Source organism: Orycteropus afer, unplaced genomic scaffold (assembly GCF_000298275.1).
Source record: "Orycteropus afer afer isolate SDZICR_OR568_19922 unplaced genomic scaffold, OryAfe1.0 scaffold00038, whole genome shotgun sequence".
Classification (NCBI taxonomy): Eukaryota; Metazoa; Chordata; class Mammalia; order Tubulidentata; family Orycteropodidae; genus Orycteropus; species Orycteropus afer.
In genome coordinates this window covers 14,598,334-14,620,354 of record NW_006921625.1, presented here as the reverse complement: position 1 = coordinate 14,620,354, position 22,021 = coordinate 14,598,334, and the positions used below count along the sequence as shown (strand labels likewise).

General features: G+C 43.3%; 1 protein-coding gene across 1 annotated transcript in view; it reads right to left on the bottom strand.

Annotated features, from left to right (window-relative positions):
- Nucleotides 1-846: 846 nt before the first annotated feature.
- The window catches only part of FAM204A (family with sequence similarity 204 member A), a 27,620-nt gene continuing 6,445 nt past the window's right edge, over nt 847-22,021 (bottom strand). The window contains exons 5-7 of the mRNA XM_007936848.1: nt 16,857-16,946; nt 1,169-1,275; nt 847-898 (exon numbers count right to left, since the gene is read on the bottom strand). Coding sequence (XP_007935039.1) covers nt 847-898; nt 1,169-1,275; nt 16,857-16,946 — 249 coding nt within the window. The remainder of the gene's footprint in view (nt 899-1,168; nt 1,276-16,856; nt 16,947-22,021) is intronic.

The following is a 22,021-nucleotide window of genomic DNA, read 5'->3' as shown; positions in this document are numbered from 1 at the left end:
CTAGTCCATGATTTAAAGAATGACGTTACTGAGAGATCAGGAGACATATCCAGGTAGAGCTGAATTTAGATCACCCTCCAAATACCAGTCTACAACGGTTTTTATTGAACTACTACTTTATCTGAAGGTATACAACCACTGCTTTTCCTGTATGACTGTGAAATACCACCTCTGCTGTCTCCCAATAAAGAGCCACTAATGCTTTTTTGACGAAAGAGGGGGAGCCCTTCAACGAGATCGATTGACACGGTGGCTGCGATGATGGGCTCAAGTATAGCAGGGATCATGGAGCTGGCGCGGGATCGGGCGGTGTTTCGTTCTGCTGTGCATGGGTCGCTATGAGTCGGAAATGACTCGACGGCACCTAACAACAACAATGCCTTTATAACACTGAGTAACTAAAGTCATCAGTCAAAGACAGGGCCAAGTGAGACTTCCTCAGCACTTATGACCAATTAATTACCAACAAAAAGCAATCTTTAAAATCAAATCCAGAATAAATACAGGGAGACCGAGTCCAGACAAGAAAATACAAGGAGCTCACTGGCTGTGCTACACCAAATGGATAAAAAGTGACTTTATACCAAGGTTCAACATAAACAACTGCATGACTCCTGTCACTTCTTCCTGTGTGTGCGCTTAGATTTCTTCTACCCACAGCAGACTGCTCTGCTCAATGGGATAAGCTCTTCAGGAAAAGAGTGAGAAGGTTTGATAATCAACCCCCAAATGTTGTTTCGTTTTCCTACTTCTATCAGTTTCTTGACATATTCAGCATAAGCAAGAGAATCTTCTCAGCAAATCGAGTGCTTGGAGTCCAGAATGATCTTGAGGAACTCTGGCAAGTTACATATATCCCATGTTGCTTTTGGTTTCCCATCTCTTCTTTGCTTCAAATCTAAAATGAAAAGCATAAAAAATCTCCATTTATTTTTAAAATAATTACTTTTGCTAAAGTAGCATTTTAGCAAGTACCCAAAGTCAAGCAAACTTCAATGTTTTCCACATATACTCCACTGGTTACAAACAGGATGAAGAAATGCCTCGGTATTTGTAATCTGATAATCATCCAAAGATACAAAGAACAAAATGAATCAAACTTACACACAAACTGTATCAGCAGGATCCTGTAAGCTAGAAGAATTACTAATAAAATTCTTAAACTTACCCCCACGCCAGTTTCTTCTTTTTCCGAACAGCCTGTGAATTCTCTGCATCCTTTTTGGCTTTTACAAAGTTGTGGCAGGAAATAGCTTTGGCAATTTTAACACCAAGCTAAGCATTGCAAAGGAGAAAAAGGAAAAAACCGAAAATTAATCTTCCAGCCAATATAAAAATTACAGTACAGATACTTGAGAGCCTGTGGGTAAGAAAGCCAGTCTAAAAGTCAGAAATTCTTATGATAGGGTCCCTCACACATCGAAGTGTAAGGAAGACATAGAAATGGCCCCCATTTCCCCTGCCTCCTGGCAGACCCTTCACCCTGCTGTACCAGTCTCCCACAGCAATCCTTCTCAAAGTGAGGTCCCTGAGCGTCTGCAAAGGTAGTAATGAGGCCCCTGCAGCATGTCAGTGGGCCGAACAGGAATTCACCCCTGATAAGCCTGCACAGACGACACAGACGTCAAGTGGCTTTGCTCTGGGCTAGAATTACAGCAGCTCGTATGGTCATACCCGTTATCTCATGCCTATCAGGAGCTCTGATTGGCAGTTAAAGATGTGATTAATAAAACATGGAAAGCTAATGATGCCTTCATAAATGCACTTTGCAAGATGGGCACTACTTCCAATTCACTGACAGAAAAAGGAATGAAAGAGGTGCTAAGGGGTAATGGCTAGGCACCAAGCCCACAGCACCCATAGGTGGCCTCTGTCAGTCCCTCTGTCCATGCTCCTCCTTACACCCATCTGCCAGTCCTATAGGTCCATGCAAAATGAATGCCCTCTCCTGGAAGTCTTTGCTAACTCAAACCCGAATCATCTTTGCTCTCTGCATTCCGACAGCCCATCAGCTTCCACGCCAGCACCTCACAGCTCTCATACTTTGCTCTGCAGAGCTCTGGCTGCCCAGCCGCTTCTCCGCAGGTTTCTCCAGCACAGGCCTGATGCAACCGGCTTGTCGTTGAGGGCTTGTTTTTACAGTGTCCACCATGCAGGAGGCTCAAAGTATCTGTTAAGGATGCAACTTAAACAACAAAGGCTACACGTCTCCTCCTGGTGGCCCCTGCCTTTTCTGTCCCGGTGCTACAGGACAGGTAGACTTGTGGGAGAGAAGACATGACCTGGAAGCCGCCCTCCAGTCAACGTATGAAAGCCCAGGTTGTAGGATCTGCTTACCAACAGTGAGGCAGGCAGGAGGTTAGGAGCACACAGGTAAGGTAAGAAGAAGAAGCTGGTGGGCTTGACATTTCTTTCAGCCACCTTGAAGAGTGAGTTCTTTTAAAGGGGAAAAAGACAAGCAGGAATCAAGCACTGACTAGAGTTCATTGATTGGAGCAAAACCGGACCTGATTTTTCAGCCCAGAAAGAATAGAGATGACAAATGGATGCAGCCTGACAATTACATCAAGATGTTGAACTGGTCAACACCAACAGGAAAGCCACTAAAGAAAGAAGGATTAATTCTGACTTGTGAGACCCTGCTTGAGAAAGGAGACCAACTTCAGTGTCCTTTCAAAACTCTAAGCCAATGTTAGCAGCCCTGCTGTCACTGTTACCTTTCTTCATAAGGACAATATTCATTCAATAAATAGCCCCAAGGGCACAAGTGCATTTGTTTGCCAGGCGCTGCTCTGGGTGCCAGATCGACAGCACTGAACAAAACAGGGTTTCCTTTCAAACTGGGGGACTGCAGGTGACCGCTTCAATACTGGCCTTGCTCTTTTGGTTCTCTTTTCATCACTGGTTCTTAAATATAGAAAAGCTAAGCTAAGTCAAGAATAACAAAAGGCTAAGGAGAAAATGAAACTCTGAAAGGATGTTGTGGCATGATTTCTCATTAAGATCGATTTCCTAGCCACTGTCCATTTGTCAAAAAATGTAAAAACTCAAGTTAGCACCTCTCAGACTGGCCTGGTGCACGCCGCAGTATCACACAAAGCCCCCAACCTCACTGGCTCCACTTTCCCTTTTTGTTTCAAGTGACATCTACTCTGGACTGGCCGAGCTCCCCTCCGGCCCGTGGTGCCAGCATCTTGCCGTGTGGCTTTCGGGTTCACAGTGGCAGAGGATGAGTGAGCTGGGCTGAAATGCTTTAGAACACAAATGCAGATACATCCTCTCTGCTCACAGCCCACTGGTCAGAACTACTCACATGGCTCCATCTAACTGTGTGGTGTGTGGGGGGGGGTCTGGGAAATACAGGGGACAGTGGGATATTAGGTGAGCAGCACATGCCTCTATTAGCATGTCATAAAGCGTCACTCCATATGTGGTTTAAGATGTGCACTACCTTTCCGCACACTTATGTGAGACTGAGTCTCTCCTCATCCCTAGCCACCAGACAAGATAAAATACAAAAATCTATTTTTCCATTAAGTCCATTCCTATGCATCATATGTCGACTGCAAAGCTGTTATATGATATGGTGTCACCAAGTCCCTATAAATAATGTGCCTCCCACATACACAAAGAGCCACTCAGCTAGTAGATCTTGTATTTAAACTGAGCCAACACTTTGTTCATCAAACAAAAATGAGCCGACCATGTTTGCCATGTAACCATTAACCAGCCGTTCTATACAATTATTTTCAAACTGTTGTAAATTAAGATAGACAGTGAGACCTGAGAAAATTGAATTTCACCAGGACCGCCTTGTCTTTCCAAGTCTCGCAAGTTTTCCACCTTTGACAGGGTAGTCTTACCACTCTTCTATGGCTCATTTTTCAGACAATACTTGAGTTTTCCTGCTCTGAGAGGTTTCCGCCTTACACAGGTTCCAGCTTTCACAGGTTTGACTGAGGTCTTCATCTCTACCTTACTGAAACGTCCCAATACAGGTTTTCTGGGTTGGAGACAGACAAAGCAAGGGCACCTGAACGTCTGGAAGTAAATGGGCCTCTTCATCCCAACATGGTTGGGGCGGAGAACCGCTAGCTCCCTAGCAGTGTGAACCCAAAGCAACATAAGCAGCACCCCAGCAGAGTCAGAGCACACGGTCCTTAAGACACAGCCTGAACCTGTGAGAAGCAACTGATTACCACGCATTCTGCAAGTACTCACATGAGAGGGCGCCATCATTTTGTGAACTAAGTAAATGGAATAGACGACACAGGCTGCACTTTCAGACGGACCTGCTGCTGTCAGAGGCATGCTTTCTAACTGTATTTCTACCTTGGGTTAGGCTACATGGAATGTTCTCCAACGGATAAACATTAACCAAGCCTGGTCCACACACTTCACAGGAAAAACCTTTTCACTTGTACTGACGGTGAAAAGTCACATCCTCTGAAGCGTCCTTCACATGCTTAAAACGAACGTGTCTCACTTATGAGGAAAGAAAAAAGGATGGAAAGACTTTGTTCATTCGATGGGTAAGAGGGCCTTCTACAGAGGAGACAGTTGAGAAAAAATGGTTTTCACGGGGAAGACGCCTAATCCAAGTTCCCAAACAGGAAAGAACATCAGGCTGGGCTTCAGCATTACAAACAAACAGCACGGGTCGCCAAGAGCATCCCTTCGCTCCTGTCAAAAAGCAAGCTGCATCTCCATGCCCTATGGAAACATCACAAAAGCTTGGGCAATGGTTTTTATGTTAAAAAACCGTCTCGGGTCATCAGATAACTATAGCAACACAAGGTGGAAAGAAATTTCTTAAAATGAGAAAAGATATATACAGAATTTTTTGTATGTGTAGGCAAAGTATCAGCATTTTCCATATAGAACATCCAATATTTTGCTGCATTTTAATTAAGGTGTCTAAACATTATCACAAAGAACTGCAAATTGGTCAGAGCGTGCGGGAAGGAAAATTAAGCTCTAAAGGCTTTTTATCACCATATTTCAGGAACCAAGGGTGTAAAATGTTCTAATTTGGGATATATTAAAAGCCATAAAAGGTCTTTCAAAAAGATTAATGGTACTTTGCTTGGATTTAAGATAAGGGCTTTAGCTGGTTGGAAAAGCAGGGCCCTGGCTGGACCCTTGAGGCATTCATCTTTACAGCCACTTGGAAGATCTGTGAAAGCGGCTGCATAACCTCCAGCAAATGCAGGGCGACATTTTCTTAATTCCTTTCAATTTTACAGGTTTAGTGCGTGTAAATCATATTGGGCTGTAAGAGAGACATAATGGCACATCCCTGTAATACAGTACAGATTTTTAAAAGACAAACTTTCAAAATAAAGTTAGTTTTTCTCGCAAAATCGTGCCAGGATAAAGTCCACTGATAATCATCACCTGAAGCATCTGAGTCAAAACAGCTCAATCCAGCAGAACTGTCAACTTCTTATCCATTTCATAAAATATTTCACTCATCTCAAAATTACTAGCTTGTCACAGATTTATGAAGTTTTCCTCCCTTTTGAATACTTTGAAGGCACTTATTTAAAAATACCAATTATCATACTTTAACTTTTTATGGAATAATAGGTCTCTATGAAAAATATTTATGCCATTCCCTTTTGTTCTTTAATTAAATGAAAACAGATGTTTTCTGAAGTAAAGCGGAACCATTACCGGAGCACTTAAAGTGTTAAGGTCTTTAATTTTTATATCAGTTTGGTCGACAATTCCTGATTGTCTTTACTCAAGCTCAACATTAATGTCAAGCAAGTTACCTAGGAGACGAAAGAGATCAAAGAGACAAAACCCCTGCGATGTCTGATTAATCAAGCCTGCAAACAGCTTACTTCTTTCAGCCTGCATGCAAGTATGAAAATGAGATTCTGGGAGCCGAACACTGTGCAGATTTGTTCATTCTTATCAGAACAAAGCCAGCGGCAGCTTATTTCATGGATCATTGGCACTGTCATCAGCGCTACACAGAGCGGGTGACAGCTCCTCATTTTGAGGCTTGAACAAAATTAGCAAAAAGTCGGCACAAATTAGCCTCTCATCTTTTTAGTAATATGACATTATTCATTTACTTTTTATCCAATTTTTAATTTTTTCCTTGTCAGCTATCCCTTTCTAGTGTCTTTCGCATGGCACCATAAAATGCCTCCTAGAAAACAAGCAAAGAAACAGCCAAAGTTGAAATAACAGGCAAAGTTCAAAAAGCAAGAAAAAGCCCTTCTGCTGGCGGAGAGTGCTGCATTTCTTGGAACTTTCAAAACTCTGGGCTAATATTGATAAACGGCTCAGCACACCATCCAGTTACAGAGTCTCGTGAAACTGGTGGTACATGCGTGCAGTAAACATGACGTGGTTAATGTGTTTCGCTCAAACCACAACTCAGCATGGTACGCGGTACTGTAGCCGCAGCTGTCCGCTTCGGGATGGGCCCCTTCTCTCCAGAGTCACACCTGAGAGGCCAAAGTTCTCTCTGGTTTCAGTACAGAGGGCATGCCGTATCCAGTCATTTAAACTCTGACTTTAAATCATTTTCTCTGCTATAGGAAAGGAGCTCTGGTAGCATAGTGCCTAAGGCACCTGTCTGCTAACCAGAAGGCCAGCAGTTCAAACCCACCGGCCATTCCTCAGAAGGAAGGTTGGGCAATTTACTTCCACAGTGACATTGCCTCAGAAATCCAAGGGAGGGGTCGCTATGACTCGGATCTGACTCAATGGCACATAACAACAATAGTGAAGAATCTAATTTCACTTTTTAAAATACGTATACACAGGTTTGCATATGTTTACGTAACGTACAGATGCTCTGTGTGTGTTTGTATGTGTCCACACTATTTTTATACCTACAATTTCATATCACTTAAAACTACATGGTTTTTATTTCAAAGTATAACCCGACAAATTGTTTTTAAAACACATCAAAAAGACACACATCATACACACACACACACACACACACAGAGTCCATATATATTTTATCATGTATCATATATGTTAGCTACCTTGCAAGTTATACAATATATGTATTTGGTCCAAGAGGTGTAAGAAGATATACTTTGATTCATACATTCAACTTTGATTTCATAGTGAAATAGTTTACATAACACCTGCTTTAATGATGACTATTAAAGGCTTCAAATTATATGTAGATTACAGGACTCCAAATGAGGGAGAAAAGATGTTATACTGTTGAAATTACTCCTAGATACAGACATTTATATTCAAGCAACCAACTCCATTCAGAGGGGGAAAAAAAAGCATTAAAAAATTAACCATAAGCTGTTAGATGCTTTACACAGTCCCCATAAGAAAGACAGTTTTTTTAAAGAACTGTAGTACTGTTTTCAGCAATTTCTTTATCTCTGTTCTTCTGAGTAAGAAAGCTTATTAACAAGCTTTGAACTTAAAATCACATTTACAATAATGTGCCATCAACAGTTTTATAAGCTAATTAGAAAAAGATTAATTAATGACTGGCTGCTAATAAAATGGCAATCATGAAGAAAGAAACCAAGGGTGCTAAGCTTCAACTACCACCAATTAAGAGCTAATTACAAACAAATTATATATGTGTTTTGCTGTGGGCTTTAATTTACTAAAATGGTTTTAATTAAAAGAGAAAACATGCTGATTAATTGAACTGCAGAAAAAATCTACAGTATAAACTGTGCTTTGTCTGTCTCTTTAATTAGACTTGTAACATCTGAAATCTTTTTTGAAGGTTTGTTAAGAGCACAGATAGCAAGCATTCGAGGCCCTCGCCCAATCACACCCAAAGGTTAAAAGAAGCCATCCTCCTGCAATGAGTCTGCACAGCTACACAAGACAGCGCCCATGGCAATTGGTTTAACTTGCTGCGATCTCTCACAGCCAGGGAGGGAAACGGCGATGGCCAACAGAAACTGCTCAGGGGCGCCGCCCCCACCCCATGAGTGTTGCCCAGGGCCTGCACCATACCTGCCACACCTTCGATCTGCCTCAGTCGCAAAGGCACACCTAAAACCCAAGCGAAAACACGGCACTGAACACTGGTGTGATTTCTGTGATGTTAAAATGCTCCATCTGTACACATTAGTTAAAAAGCAGAAATGCACACATCTTCACGTTCCTAGACATACAGACATTCAACCTCCCTTACCTCCAGACATCACTCCTTTTCCATACATTGTGCTCACTGTTCATCTACGTGTAATAACTGAGTTACTTCTTAGAGCCAAGGAGAATGAGGCTTCAAAGAATTAAAATAACCATTTAAAAGGCCCCAGACTATGCTGCCTATAAAATGATACAAAGAGGAACAGGGAGATTGAAAAAGCACTGAGAGATGGCCACAATTAACGAGAGGCAGTCATTCCTGATGATTCCAACAGAGACGTGTGCCCTCCCTAAGTAGCACCTCCTTCCCACCTGCCCGGGGTGGCTGATCAGGCCTCTGACTACTAGCAACAAAGCCTACTGCAGTGGGACCTGGCCCTCCCCAGTATCCTGTCTTCTTTACCATTGCTCATCAGAGAAACATAGCACAAAGAAAATGGACCTACAGTCTACTGCCTACCTGGGAGGAGGAAGGAAGCAAGGCAGGGAGAGGAGGAGGAGGAAGGAAGGAAGGACGAAAGAAGGAGCGGAAGTCAGAGCAGCAACACTATAGTGTATTTCATTTTGGCAGAGGGAAATAAAAGACCTCTCACCTGGACAGTCTGTAGACAGGCAGCCAACGTTACATGAAATAACCATAAGTAAAAAACCAACTTTTGCTTTTAGAGTAAAACCTGTGTTTAGATTTTATTTTTCATACACTTCTAGAACGAGCTAATGCAGAGGTATTAAATTTTTAATTCTTAATATATATAAATAGGCCGTGCATTTTTACTGTGTGCATGCAATCTGCAGTGGCTAGAAATCATAATAATTAAGAAAACAGAAAGTCCCTGCCATCCTTCAGAAGGGTCACAGGTTCCAATGATAAATTCTTTTAATAGCTAATTGGAACACACTCTTCAGCTTCCTATGTGAACAACTTTTAACCCTGGAAACATGGTTGTCAAGATATTTCTACCCAAAGAAAGGATACACAAAAAGGAGGAAGAACCAATTTTGCTCTCTGGATTCTAGAACAAGGATTTAGAATCAGGAGATTGGCATCAGTGGACTATGCTTTTCAATTCCACTTTTTTTTGTCTGATGCACACACCTTTCCTAAAAACTACAGCTTTGAAAACAGCATGGTCTAGAACTAACTTCCCTTAGAAGCGAGAATGGTGGGTCCCCATCTCATGTACTCTGCACATGTACCAGGAGGCTCCAGTCCATGGAGGAGGACATCATGCTGGGTAAAGCCAAGGGTCACCAAGAATGAGGACGCCTCTCAAGACACGGACTGACACAGTGGCTGCAGCACTGGGCTCCGACGGGCAGGACCGCGAGGACGGTGCAGGGCGGCAGTGCACACTGCTGCACACACTGCTGCTCTGAGTAGGAACCAGCCCCACGGCAGCAACAGAAATCACTTTAAAGTGATCAAGTTTGGCTGCACCTCTGTTTTAAAAATTTAAACAAGCTTAAGTTCTGAACTCTAGCTAGGATACTGCTCACAGTATTCCGGAGGTCAATCTGTCCTGTGTTCTTTGGGGAGGTTTTTTTTTTTTTTTTTTGGAGAGGATATGGCCTTCAAGCTCCATTCATTCAATCAAGACATCTAACATAAAACTAACAGAAATGAAAGGGGGAATTGTAATCAGAAACCTCTTGGGGAATTGGGGAAAAGAAGCCTAACAATTATCTGGATTGGAAAATTTCTGAGTGCTAAAGCAAATGCTAGACCATCCCTGGGCTTCCAACAGTTCACTCTGGCTCAAGCCCCTGCTGAGAAGCGGCCTCTCCACCCCACAGAGACCGAATCGGCATCAACGTTTCAGATCCCCAGGCGATTCCTGGGCACACGTCTGATCACCTGATAATGCACACAGAAGAACCACCTGGATTCCAGTTCACTACACAGAACTAGATTCCAGCTCACTACACAGGTGTCCCCCACCCCCATCCGCTAATGGAGTGTGGGGTTAAGGCGAAGAAGCAATTACCATTAATTTATATGGGGAAAAACTTTCAGCGTTCCCAGACCCCAAAAATAACCTACCAAGTCATACCAAATAACACATGAAAACAAAAATAACACAGTGCTCACATGCACTGTTCAAAGCTGCAGGGTGGCTCCATGCCACGATGCTGACAGTGGTCCCTAGGGAAGGAGGCTGGTGACACCACTTGTGCTGCTCAGGGTGCACACTGCCTAACGCTCAACACTAGTTTTGCCTTTTGCCTTTTTCAGTAAAAGCAAAAATCTCTGGATTTTTTTTCAGTTAGTGAAAACAGATACTAATGTAGGTCTTTTGTAAAAACAAAGTGCAGTCAGTAAAGCAAACTTCAAAAAGCAGGGTATACCGGTAGCTGGGCTGGAAATCCCAATTCTTAAGAGCTGGATGAACGGGAAGGAACCTGTTGAAAGCCCTGCAGCTTCTGAAGCATTTCTGAGAAACAATTACTTTTTAGATGTGCACATAAAACAAGAAACTACTTCCTCAAATATACAGCTACCTCTTCAATGAGAATTGTTGTTGTTGTGTGCCGTCAAGTCAGACCCGACCCACAGCAACCCCTCCTTGGGTTGCCAAGGCAGTATCACTATGGAAGCAGACTGCCCAACCTTCCTTCTGAGGAGTGGCTGGTGGGTTTGAACCACCAGCCTTCTGGTTAGCAGTCAAGTGCGTTAGGCACTACCTTCAGCTATTCTAGGAAATTGCTCTAAAATAGCGTTTAGGCTACAAATTAATAATTGGCCCAAATTTTGAGAGCATTTAATTGACTCAGCTGTCAAAGAAAACAATTAAATCAATTCAAACTTCAGGGTTTTTTTTAAAGTCTTATCTACTTAATTTAAATATTAACAAAGTATTAACATTTCAACATTAACTTTACCTATGCTTTGCAATCCAAAAATTTAAGCACTCTGTCACAAGCAGGAGCTCTGGTGGTGTAATAGATAAGACACTTGACTGCTAACCAGAAGGTCAGCAGTTCAAACCTGCCAGCCACTCCGCAGAAAGAAGATGGGGTGATCTACTTCCATAAAGATTTACAGCCTCGGAAACCCAGCAAGGGTCACTATGAGTTGGCAACAACTCGATGGCAGTGAGTTTGGTTTTGGTTTGGTAACAATTAAAAACTAAATCCTCACTTGCATTCACCTTGTAAATATTTAAGTGTGCATCTATGTGTATATTGTTGTTGTTGTTGTTAGGTGCCATCAAGTCAGACCTGACTCATAGCGACCCCTCCTTGGGTTTCTGAGGCAGTATCACTACAGAAGTAGATTGCCCAACCTTCCTTCCGAGGAGTGGCTGGTGGATTTGAACCTCCAGCCTTCTGGCTAGCAGTCAAGTGCCTTAGGCACTATGCTACCAGAGCGCCTATCTATCTATATAGATCTATATCTATATAGATATCTATATGTTGTTGTTGTTATGTGCCGTCGAGTCGGCCCCAACTCATAGCGACCCCTCCTTGGGTTTCCGAGGCAGTGTCACTACGGAAGTAGGATTGCCCCATCTTCCTTCCGAGGAGTGGCTGGTGGGTTTGAACCACCAGCCTTCTGGTTAGCAGTCAAGTGCCTTAGCCACTATGCTACCAGAGCTCCTGATATCTATCTATCTAGATAGATAAATAAATAGATAGATAGATAAGATACTATTAAAATGAGGTAGTTTTTTATTTTTTCCCCCATCACTGATACCTGTCATACCTTGGCTAGATTCTAAGTAAATGATTATTCTCAACAGCACTGAAAGCTTAAGCCATTGCCTTAGGTTCTCATTTAAAGGGTCAAGAAAATTTAAAATACACAACATTACATCATTCCTCTCAATCGAAGGTTTTCATCCTTGGCAAAGATGAGAGCAGGTGACAACAAAGATATCTTCTGATGTGAACATCAATACCTTGCAAACTATAGAAGAACAATATGGTGCCCCCTTCTCAGATGCACAAAATGGTCATAACGTCACAACATAAAGCACGGGTTTTCAAAGCGTCTAGTCGGTGCTGCAAAGACCATGCTCTTTCAGTCACTGATAGAAAACACCATCTTTTGGGGCATAAGCTATGCACAATTCACACAAAATCCACAGGCAACCTCTGATCCCTATTCGTTTCTGCCCTGTCACTGCACAGGTGTAACTAAAATCCAACTGAGAATACGTCCAGTTAATGGAGGGATGACGCATGTGCTGAGAGAAATTCACTGTCCTGTTGCCAAAGCAAGATGGTTTTTCTCTATAAGCAGGCTAACGTGAAGCAGCATAGAGAAAAATTCTCTTTCCGAAACGTGGATGCCTCAACCTAACTGCCACCTCCTTAATTAAGTCTAGGCTTTTGTACTTTATTTTAAAGACCTTGTTTCTACTGGTTTCTGAACACAGGTAGGACTGGATTGTAAGGACGAAAGACACAGGAGCAAAGGATGCATTTTCAAGGGTCACCAACAATGAATGAAAGTGCCTCCACCTCAAGCCTGAGCTCAACAAGCCACACACACAGGCCCAGATGCCTGTACATTTGCTTCATAGACACACACACGCACACACATAAATACACATTACAACAAACGCAATGCACTGACGGTGAATTGGACCCGACTCAGAGCAACCCCTCCTTGGGTTTCCAAGGCAGTATCACTACGGAGGTAGATTGCCCAACCGTCCTTCCAAGGAGTGGCTGGTGGGTTTGAACCGTCAGCCTTCTGGTTAGCAATCAAATCAAATGCCTTAGGCACTATGCCACCAGAGCTCCTTATAAACACACACACACACACACACATACATAAAATATATTTACTTACATATACATATGTATACATATATACATATATAGAAAGATCTCTTTTTCTCAAAATTAAAACAGTTTCATCAATATGACACAACCCAAGTATATTTTTCCACTTCATCTCTCCTCCAAGTCTGCAAACAACTAAAATGTACTTAACCAACAGGAGGGGTAGTCTCAAAGGAACCACAATACTATAGCAAGACCCAAGCTGACTGCAAGCCAGGCTCCAGGCACTTGAACTGGAGCCGCCCCTCAGTCAGATGACAAACATCCATAATGTCGTCACTGGTTTAAGGGAAAGGGAGCCTGGAAAACTACCTTCCTCCTGCTGCAATGAGAGTGCTCCAGCAGCCCTGACCTGGGCACACCATGTTTCCTGAGGCTATTCACAGACACGGTTCTGCTCTTGGCTTCAGTTTTCTCAATACTGATGCTGCTCTGTTGGTTTCACAGGCTTACAAATGTTAAACATCAAAAATCAGTTTCCCCAATTATGGCTGGAAAAGACTCAGAACTCTGGGGTCTATGCCTGTGAACAAAGGCTGCATCAGCAAGTCCCAGCTCCTGCTCCCTGAAAACAGACAACGACGCTTATGAAAACCCCACACACCTGCTGTCTAAAGGGCCCCTACCACGCATGCAGAAAACCATCTAATGAAAACCTCACACACCTCATGTCCAAAGCACCTCTAACACGCACGCAGAAAACCATCTAATGAAAACCCCACACACCTCATGTCCAAAGGATCTCTACCACACATGCAGAAAACAGACGACACTGATGAAAACCTCACACCTGATTTCCAAAGGACCCTACTACGCACGCAGACATTCAATTTCACAAAGGGTTTTTGCCCCAAACTCACAATTACTTACTTCTCCAAATCCCTTCTCCCTTATTCACAGTGATTGGCACCAAGGGGATAAATATGAAAAATTAAATCTCAAACTAAACTATTGACTCAAGAATTCAAGCCTGATTACTTTAGTTATTCTTCATGGGGCTGAATTCACATGGCTTCAGTATCTTTCCAGTGTCTGGGTCTGCACAGCAAACATTTCCCAGATGTTTTTCCACTTAGACAGGAAAGAACAGGGCTCAAATTATTGTTTTCCTTTTAATCAGAATTCTTTAATCCGACACTAAATAAATGTAATTTATTTTTACCAGAACAAAGAATGATACTCGTGTGGAAATAAAAAGAACACTTGAGAAAAATGTCTACTATCCTTCTAAGTGCTGAAGATACCATGTACCTCTAAGGCAATCTCATTTGTCGTGAAGTCTGACAAGAAATAACTACCCTCTTCTTCTGAGACCAGATCCACATGTACAAATGGAAAATACCTAGTCAGTAGGGTTATACGATTTGCATTTTTGAAACAGCAGTATGACACACCACCACCAAGAGCTAAACTACCACCCTCACAGGAGGCACATACTTCTGAAACCGGCAAGGCCCTCCTCCTGTATGTTTTTTTTCCCCCGCCGTATGTTTTGACACACAGCTCCAAATGGCTAAGAGAAAGGAAAGCATGCCAGTGGAAACCAGCAATGTAGAGAAGGTCAGAGTTAATACATAATCACTGAGGGGCGAATGTTACCTGGTGACCCATCCCATGCCAGGGCATCATTTAGGAGCCCAATGCCTCATAGCGACCCTATAGGACAGAGCAGAACTGCCCCATAGGGTTCCCAAGGCTGTAATCTTCACAGAAACAGACTGTCCCATCTTTCTCCCATGGAGGAGCTGATGGGATTCAAGCCCCTGACCTTTTGGTTAACAATTGAGCACTTTAACCACTGTGCCACCAAGGCTCCTTTTCCATGGTTAACTCCCTCAGTTTTAGCATACTGCTACTATAATGTTAGGAGCTCTGTTAGTATAGTGCCTAAGGCACTTGACTGCTAACCAGAAGGCTGGCGGTTCAAACACACCAGCCACTCTTTGGAAGAAAGACTGACTGGGCAATCTACTTCTGTAGTGATACTGCCTCAGCAACCCAAGGAGGGGTCGCTATGAGTCAGGGCCAACTCAATAAAACATACCAACAACAACAGTATAATGTTGCTCTCTTTTGGCTTAACTCTTCTTGCAGGCTGGTCAGGAAACATAATCACAATTTCCGACAATACTTCTATGAAGAAGTGAGTGTCAAGTGCCAAAACAGACTGCCGTTGTTAAATGCCTTTGAGTCGGCTCTGACTCATAGCAACCTTATGTACAACAGAATGAAACACTGCCCGGTCCTGCACCGTCCTCACAACTGTCGCTATGCTAGAGCCAATCGCTGCAGTTACTGTCTCAATCCATCTAATTAGTGCTTACTAACAAAGAGTCCATGCCATGCTTGCTGAAGGACAGAATTTTAAAGATGATCTTTGGCACAAAGCTCGTTTGTAGGGAAAGGGCCTCCGATTGCACTCACATTGAAGGCAGCACTATAAAACCAAGTAACACTGAAATCCTCTTGAATTTCCACACCATTCAGCACACGATCAAGTTCATTCTATTAAAATGTAATTATCTTTCTAAAGTAGACTAATGAAATGCTATCATATCCAATGAATGCTATACTACATTCAAGGACAACAAAATATGGCTACTTTAAAGAAGAAACTGAGTTAACATCAAACCGAAAGCGTAAGAAATACTACAAAGTGAAACCAGGGAACCGACATCTTAGAAGAAAAAGAAAACATTAAAAAATACTTTATACAGTATTATTCATAATCACCAAAAGATGGAAACAACCCAAGTGCCCATCAACAGACGAGTGGATAACTGTGTGCTATCCTTACGATGGAGAGCTGTTCAACCGTAAAGAGCAGTGAAGTTCTGACACATGGCGGCACATGGACGAACCCTGAAAATGTTATGCTGAGTGAAATAAGCAACACCCAAAAGATCACATGTTGTACAAACTTTTATCAAGTACCTAGAATAGCAAATTCATGAAGACCAAAGATTTGTGGTTACTTGAGGCTAGGGGGAAAGGCAGGCAGGCAAAACTGTTATTTTCTTGTTTTCAATGGGCAACTAACAACAATTTAGTGTCCAGAACTATTTAGAAGTGACTCTCAATGGAGGAGACTTATTCCCCTAGGAGAGTATGCAGGAATCTTCCCACAGCTCTGTGTGGTCAGAAAAAGAATATTCAATAAATCTACTCATTTTAAATCGTGAAGTACAGGAAAAAAGGCTGACAGTTCTTTATGGCTAACAGAGATGGCAGACTATGCATTAACGAAGAATGTTGGGGAGCAAGGGTTCAGGATGCCTGGAGATGCGACTGCAGAACCCAGAGCGGCCCCAGGGAGAGTCAGTCTCCGTTAAAGATGCCAAAATACTCAGCAGCTAGTCTCAGGGAAACCCTCTTCTGACCTCGGTGAGATATGGGGGGGAAATCTCACTCACAGATTTCTTTCCAGAGTAAGCTACAGACCAGAATGACACACATACAAAGACCAAAGTAAAACCTAGCATTTCAGAAAACACAGCAGGATAAAAGGGAAGGAAATGGACAGAAAGGAAAATCTTGGACGAACCAGTTGAATAGAGGCATACACCGTTTGATTGCGCTTCACAGGCAGTGCGTGTTTCACAAACTGAAGGCTTGGGGCAAACCTGTGCTGAGCAAGTCCACTGCTGCCAGCTGCCCTACAGCACGTGCTCACTTAGCGTCTCGTGTCACATTTTGGTAATTTTCACGTATTTCATACTTTTTCAAAATGCCACTGTACACTTAACAGACCACAGTGCAGTGCAAACATTAACTGTCACATGCACTGTGAAACCAAAAAAGTCATGGGAATCTCTTTATTGCAACACTTGCTTTATTGCAGTGGCCCAGAACCAAACCCACCATGTCCCCGAGGCATGCCTGTACTGAATTTATTCATGATCATAAAAGGAACTGATATCTATTTTTGAGAATCTGGACATACAGAAAACTGTACTCACCTCTCGAGTAGCCAGTTGGTTGCTGAGTTCCTCCGCCTTCTCGATATTCCACTCGTCCACAGCCTGGTCTATGCTCTTTTCAAGACCTGACTAGAAAATAAAGAAACCTAAAAATGAGAGGCTAGAAAGAAAGGCAAACAAACATTTGAACAAAGACTATGTCACAGGACTGCACTATACTTAGACCACTGAACTCACAATAACCCCACAAGGCAGCTGGTACCCCAGTTACTGATGAGGGGAGGATGCCTTAAAGCCATTCACTAGAGCGGACCTGAGGTCAGATCACGTCTTCGACAATTACAAAGGAGCTGCAGATCCAGGTCTGTGACTCCAAAGCCCATGTTCTCCTTTAATAACAAGACATATTATTCTGTGGAGACCCCAAGTACTTCAGAACGCTATTTTCTCCTTACGACAGCTTCACCTAAATAACCTAATGTTGCCAGCCTGCTTCACAGATGAGGAAAGAGAGTCTTAGATTCACTGTCTTGGCCAAGTCCAGAGTAGGTAAGTGGCCAGGCCATCACCATGTGTGCTATGCATTGAAGTGTGCCCTCCCCTCCAAAATATGTTGAAATCCTAACCCCTCTTTCCCGTGTATGTGACCTTGTCTGAAAGGGAAAGAGAGTTTATCTTGCAGACATTATATGTGAAATTAATGAGGTCACACTGGAGTCGGGTCAGTCCCAATCATAATCCCTTGAGCGGTGTTTTATAAAATGGGAGAACGGACATAGAGACAGGGTCACATGCGGGGAAGAGAGCACGTCAGGCTCTGTCCATAGGCCACGGGTCAGGGCACCCGAAGCTGGAACGAGCAATCTTCTCCTGGAGCTGATGTGGGGAGAGAGAGGGGGCACGGCTCTGCCTGTCAGGCCTCACCATCTGAAGCACTAGCCTCTCCCAGTTTTCTACCTCTCCCAGCCCACAACGCCCAGTGAACCTCCCTCTGGCTTCATCTGGGACCCCGTTCCCTGGCACCCTCATACTTATTCTCACCACCCTCCAGACCCTTTCTGGATTCTTATCCTCCCTCTCTAGCCGGTAATCCATGAAAACTCTTTTCCAACTGTACTCTACGTCAGTGGTTCTCAGTTTGAGTCTGGAACAGCATTTGCATTACCCGAGAACATGTCAGAAATGCACATTCTCTGAGTGGGGCCCAGCAATCCGTAAGAGTCTGGTACATGCTGAAGTTTGGGAACCACTGTCCTAAATAATGCCTTCAATTTCTCCCAACATCATATCCTGCTTTTGCTATCCAGGGCCTAAGCTAACTCAACCAACTGTTTCTACTACTTCAACATCCAGGTGTGCCAGTAACGTCAGAGAAAACCAAACAACTCAATTCACTGGCTTCACCAGAAGCTGTTTTTCAAACACAGCTGGGTAGGCTCTCCTTCTGCCCTTGAAAGTTCTTTCATCCCCTAAGAAGTTGTTATGTGTCTTTTCCACTTTTCCAAATACCTTCACGCCTCTCTCCTTCCCTTTCAGCAATTTTACCTCTACCTCCTATTTCATGAGAGGCTATGAGAGTTGTGGGGAAGGAAACCAATTCTACAATCTTCCTCTTGCCCACCTCAAAAAATGTCTTCACTTACCCTGTTTCTCCATCCTATTGTCTCCAAGAATCATGTCTCTTCCCCAAACTAACCCTACCACCTGTGCTCAAAATCCCATGTTTACATGTCACAGGAACCCTTCTCATCACATTTTCCCCTATCTTCTTCATCTTTACCACACAAAATGGGACGACATGGCCCCTTCCCTCACACAGCATTCTTTCTTCTTGCCCTGCTACTTCTCTCTCCTCTAAAAGTATCTGTATCAGTTGTCTCCACATCCTCTCCCACTCAGCCCTCTATCCCTCCAGCCTCCTCATTCCTCCGAAACTTCCTCTATAGTCTTAAGCCAAACCATCTTTTCTCCTTCTTCATTACCTATGCTGTCAATTAACCACATCCTGTTCATAAAACTGTCCCCCTAAAGAGTCATCTTAAATCTCCTTTAACACTTCTTATCTCCTCTTACTCACTGTTGTCGGATCTGACTCATAGCAACCCTCCTTGGGTTTCCAAGATGGTATTTCTATGGAAGTAGATTGCCCAATCTTCCTTCCCAGGAGTGGCTGGTGGGTTTGAACTGCCAACCTTCTGGTTAGCAGTCAAATACCTTAGGCACTCTGCCACCAGAGCGTCCTCTTACTGCCTTTTAAGTGCTCAAAGTTCTGTGAGTGGCCCCCATTACTATATCCTCATTCTTCACCCTCCCCTAATAACCCACTCAGTCCTGTTGCTTCAGTAAGATGATTGGCCTTTCTCAGTAACGTGAATCTGCTGACCTCTCACCTGTACCTAGCACTACAGCTCTAGCTAATTGCCAGTCATCTTCAAACTGAAGGGCTCACGCAGGTAGGGCCTTTAATCTCACTGTGTATACAAACAGGCTCATTACCCCCTGCCCTGCCTCTCTCCAGACCCGACCACCTCTTACCTGACAGAATCCTACTACCGTCATCGCCTTGCCCTCTCTTGCTCCTGCTTTAACATTCGTTTCACCTGCCGTCCTTCAGGGTCTAATCATCTTATTTAAAGTACAGTAACTACTTCCTAACTGGCCTTCTAGCTTCCTAAAACAGACAGCATGTCATTATCCAGCTTAAAACATGGTCACTGCTTTCCTCATTTGGAACCACACCCAGAGCCTTTGACAACAGAGCCCCAAATGCTCTCAGCCCATCTTCGGCAGCACTATGCGTCCTCATCTCTGGCCATGTTTACCACTGTCTGAATGTTCCCTGGGCCTACGATGTGTTTCCCTTTGCGAAATGTTAACTATGCTTTAAGGCCCATGTCAAAGGTTACCTGCTCCATGCAGGTTCCCTCACTCCTTCTTCCTGTGGGCCATGCAGCATGCCCAGCCCCCAACTACGCCCCAATGCTATCACTGTGCTTCATCTCTCTCTCTCTCCCTCCCTCTCCCCCGCCCCTCTCTACAATGCCCCAATCTGTCACTACAGCAAAGTGTGTGCATCTTCCTCTTGGGTTCTATGCTGAGTAAGGACAGAAACTGTGGATCACCATGCTTACGTAATCCCAGCAGCCAGCCCAGTTCCCTGCACACAGGAGGCACCCACCCAGCCTGTGCTACTGAGTTAATACCCACAGTGCTGTAATCCCTATTTGGGATTCCCATCCAAACTGGGAACATTACATATCCACTGCTTTGCAACCTTCCCAAAAGAAGTCCACCACTCAGAGTGGGTAATCATACCCCTGTGGTTAAAAAAGGTCACATTTTTTCACACTTATTTATACACAAATTAAGGAACCCTGGTGACACCATAGTTAAAGCACATGGCTGCTAACTGAAATGTTGGCAGTTCAAACCCACCAGAAACTCCTTGGAAGAAAGGTTGGGCAATCTACTTCTGTAGAGATACCGCCTCAGAAACCCAAGCAGGGGTTGCCATGGGTTTGGATCAACTCGACAGCTGTAAGTTTGAGTTTGAGTTTTTGATGAGTCAGAATTGACTTGGTGGCATGCAGCAATGACAATATATAAATCAATCCCAGGACCATAATAAACACTACTGGAGGCCATGGAGAATATCTTCTCCATCTCAGACTCCCAACAGCTGGCACAGACCCTACACTCGGAACTTTCTATTTATTATTATTTGAATACTGGAAATAATACTGTTTCATTTACGAAATGCTAACACAATGACCTCTCCTCCCTGCACAGAGTATCAATTGTCTCCTCAGATGCCTGAAATATATGAACGAAACCCTAGCACCACGTTTCATCTTTCTCTGCACCACAAATTCTGGTCAGGGCAGCCTGATACCTCCACCCAGACCTTCACCTCCTCTGACCATTAATCCCAGTGACCTGGTCACTAACAGCATCCAGTCTTGAGCCTGCCCTGCTTATTCCACACAGCAGCTCTGTTTTTACCCTTTCAATTACCTCAGCTTCCGGAACAGTACAAGACCTAGGTGTCCCATTCCTCTACTCCAAGACCTAGGATGGTCGTAGGTCAGTGAGGGCAAAGGAACCCACTGCTATCTTGCCACCAGTGCCCACTCGTCTGCTCACCTGCTTATCGAGTCATTTAGGTACATCAACTTGCTAATTCCCCATCAACTTGCTTCCGTGGAGTCACAGCTTAAAGTCAGCATCAGGAAGGGGAGGACAGAACAATATCCTATTCTGGAAACTGACATCAGCTGCTGAGTTTACAGATATAATTTCCACTTAAAGGCAAATCAATTAAGATTGCTAATCTCTCTCTTCACCATCAACCACCACCCTCGACTCCAGCCATTCACAGCAGCCGCTGAGGGAGATGGTGTGGCATAGTAGGAAGAGTACTGGACTAGCAGTCAGAAAATGTGGTCCTAGCTCCAGGAAATTCAGCACTTCACTCCTAAGACTCAGTCTGAAGGAAAATGAAGGGATTGGCTTGGATGACCAAAAGTCCCTTCCAGAAATAAAATCCTAGAATACTATTTCTGTTTTCTATTCACATTTTAAAAGATGTCAAAGTTTTGTTAAAAAATTAATAATAATAATAATAAAGATGTCAGCAAAGTTTATCGCTAGACACAACAGTTTCTTTTTTTTTCCCTTTTGGCAATTTATTTAAGTAAAAAATAACAGTCTCATTGGCTCAGAAAAACTGCTCATTTTATGCACACCCAAATCTCCTGTTTCTGTGAGATATTAACATGCCAAATTCATTGAACATGCTTGCAACAGTACACAGCATCCTTATGTAAAACATTTCCATCACCTTAAGCTCTTACATTAACAGCAGTTTACAAAGAGCAGGCCAGTGAGGTCTGACCTGGGCTCCAATTCTAGCTCTTCTACTTAGTAGCCAAGCAACCCTAGGTGAGTTCCTTACCTTCTACAGGTTAGTTATCTCACCTGGAAAAGGGACTAATACCACAGACGTTGCATAGTTATGGTAAAAGTTAAAAATAATGGTTCTCATGTGATCATATCAATTGGTGCATAAAAGGCATTTGATAAAATCCAACACCCATTTCTGATCAAAACTCTCAGCAAAATAGGGATAGAAGGGACATTCCTCAATATAATAAAGGGTATTTATGCAAAACCAACAGTCAACATTACTTTCAATGGAGAGAGAC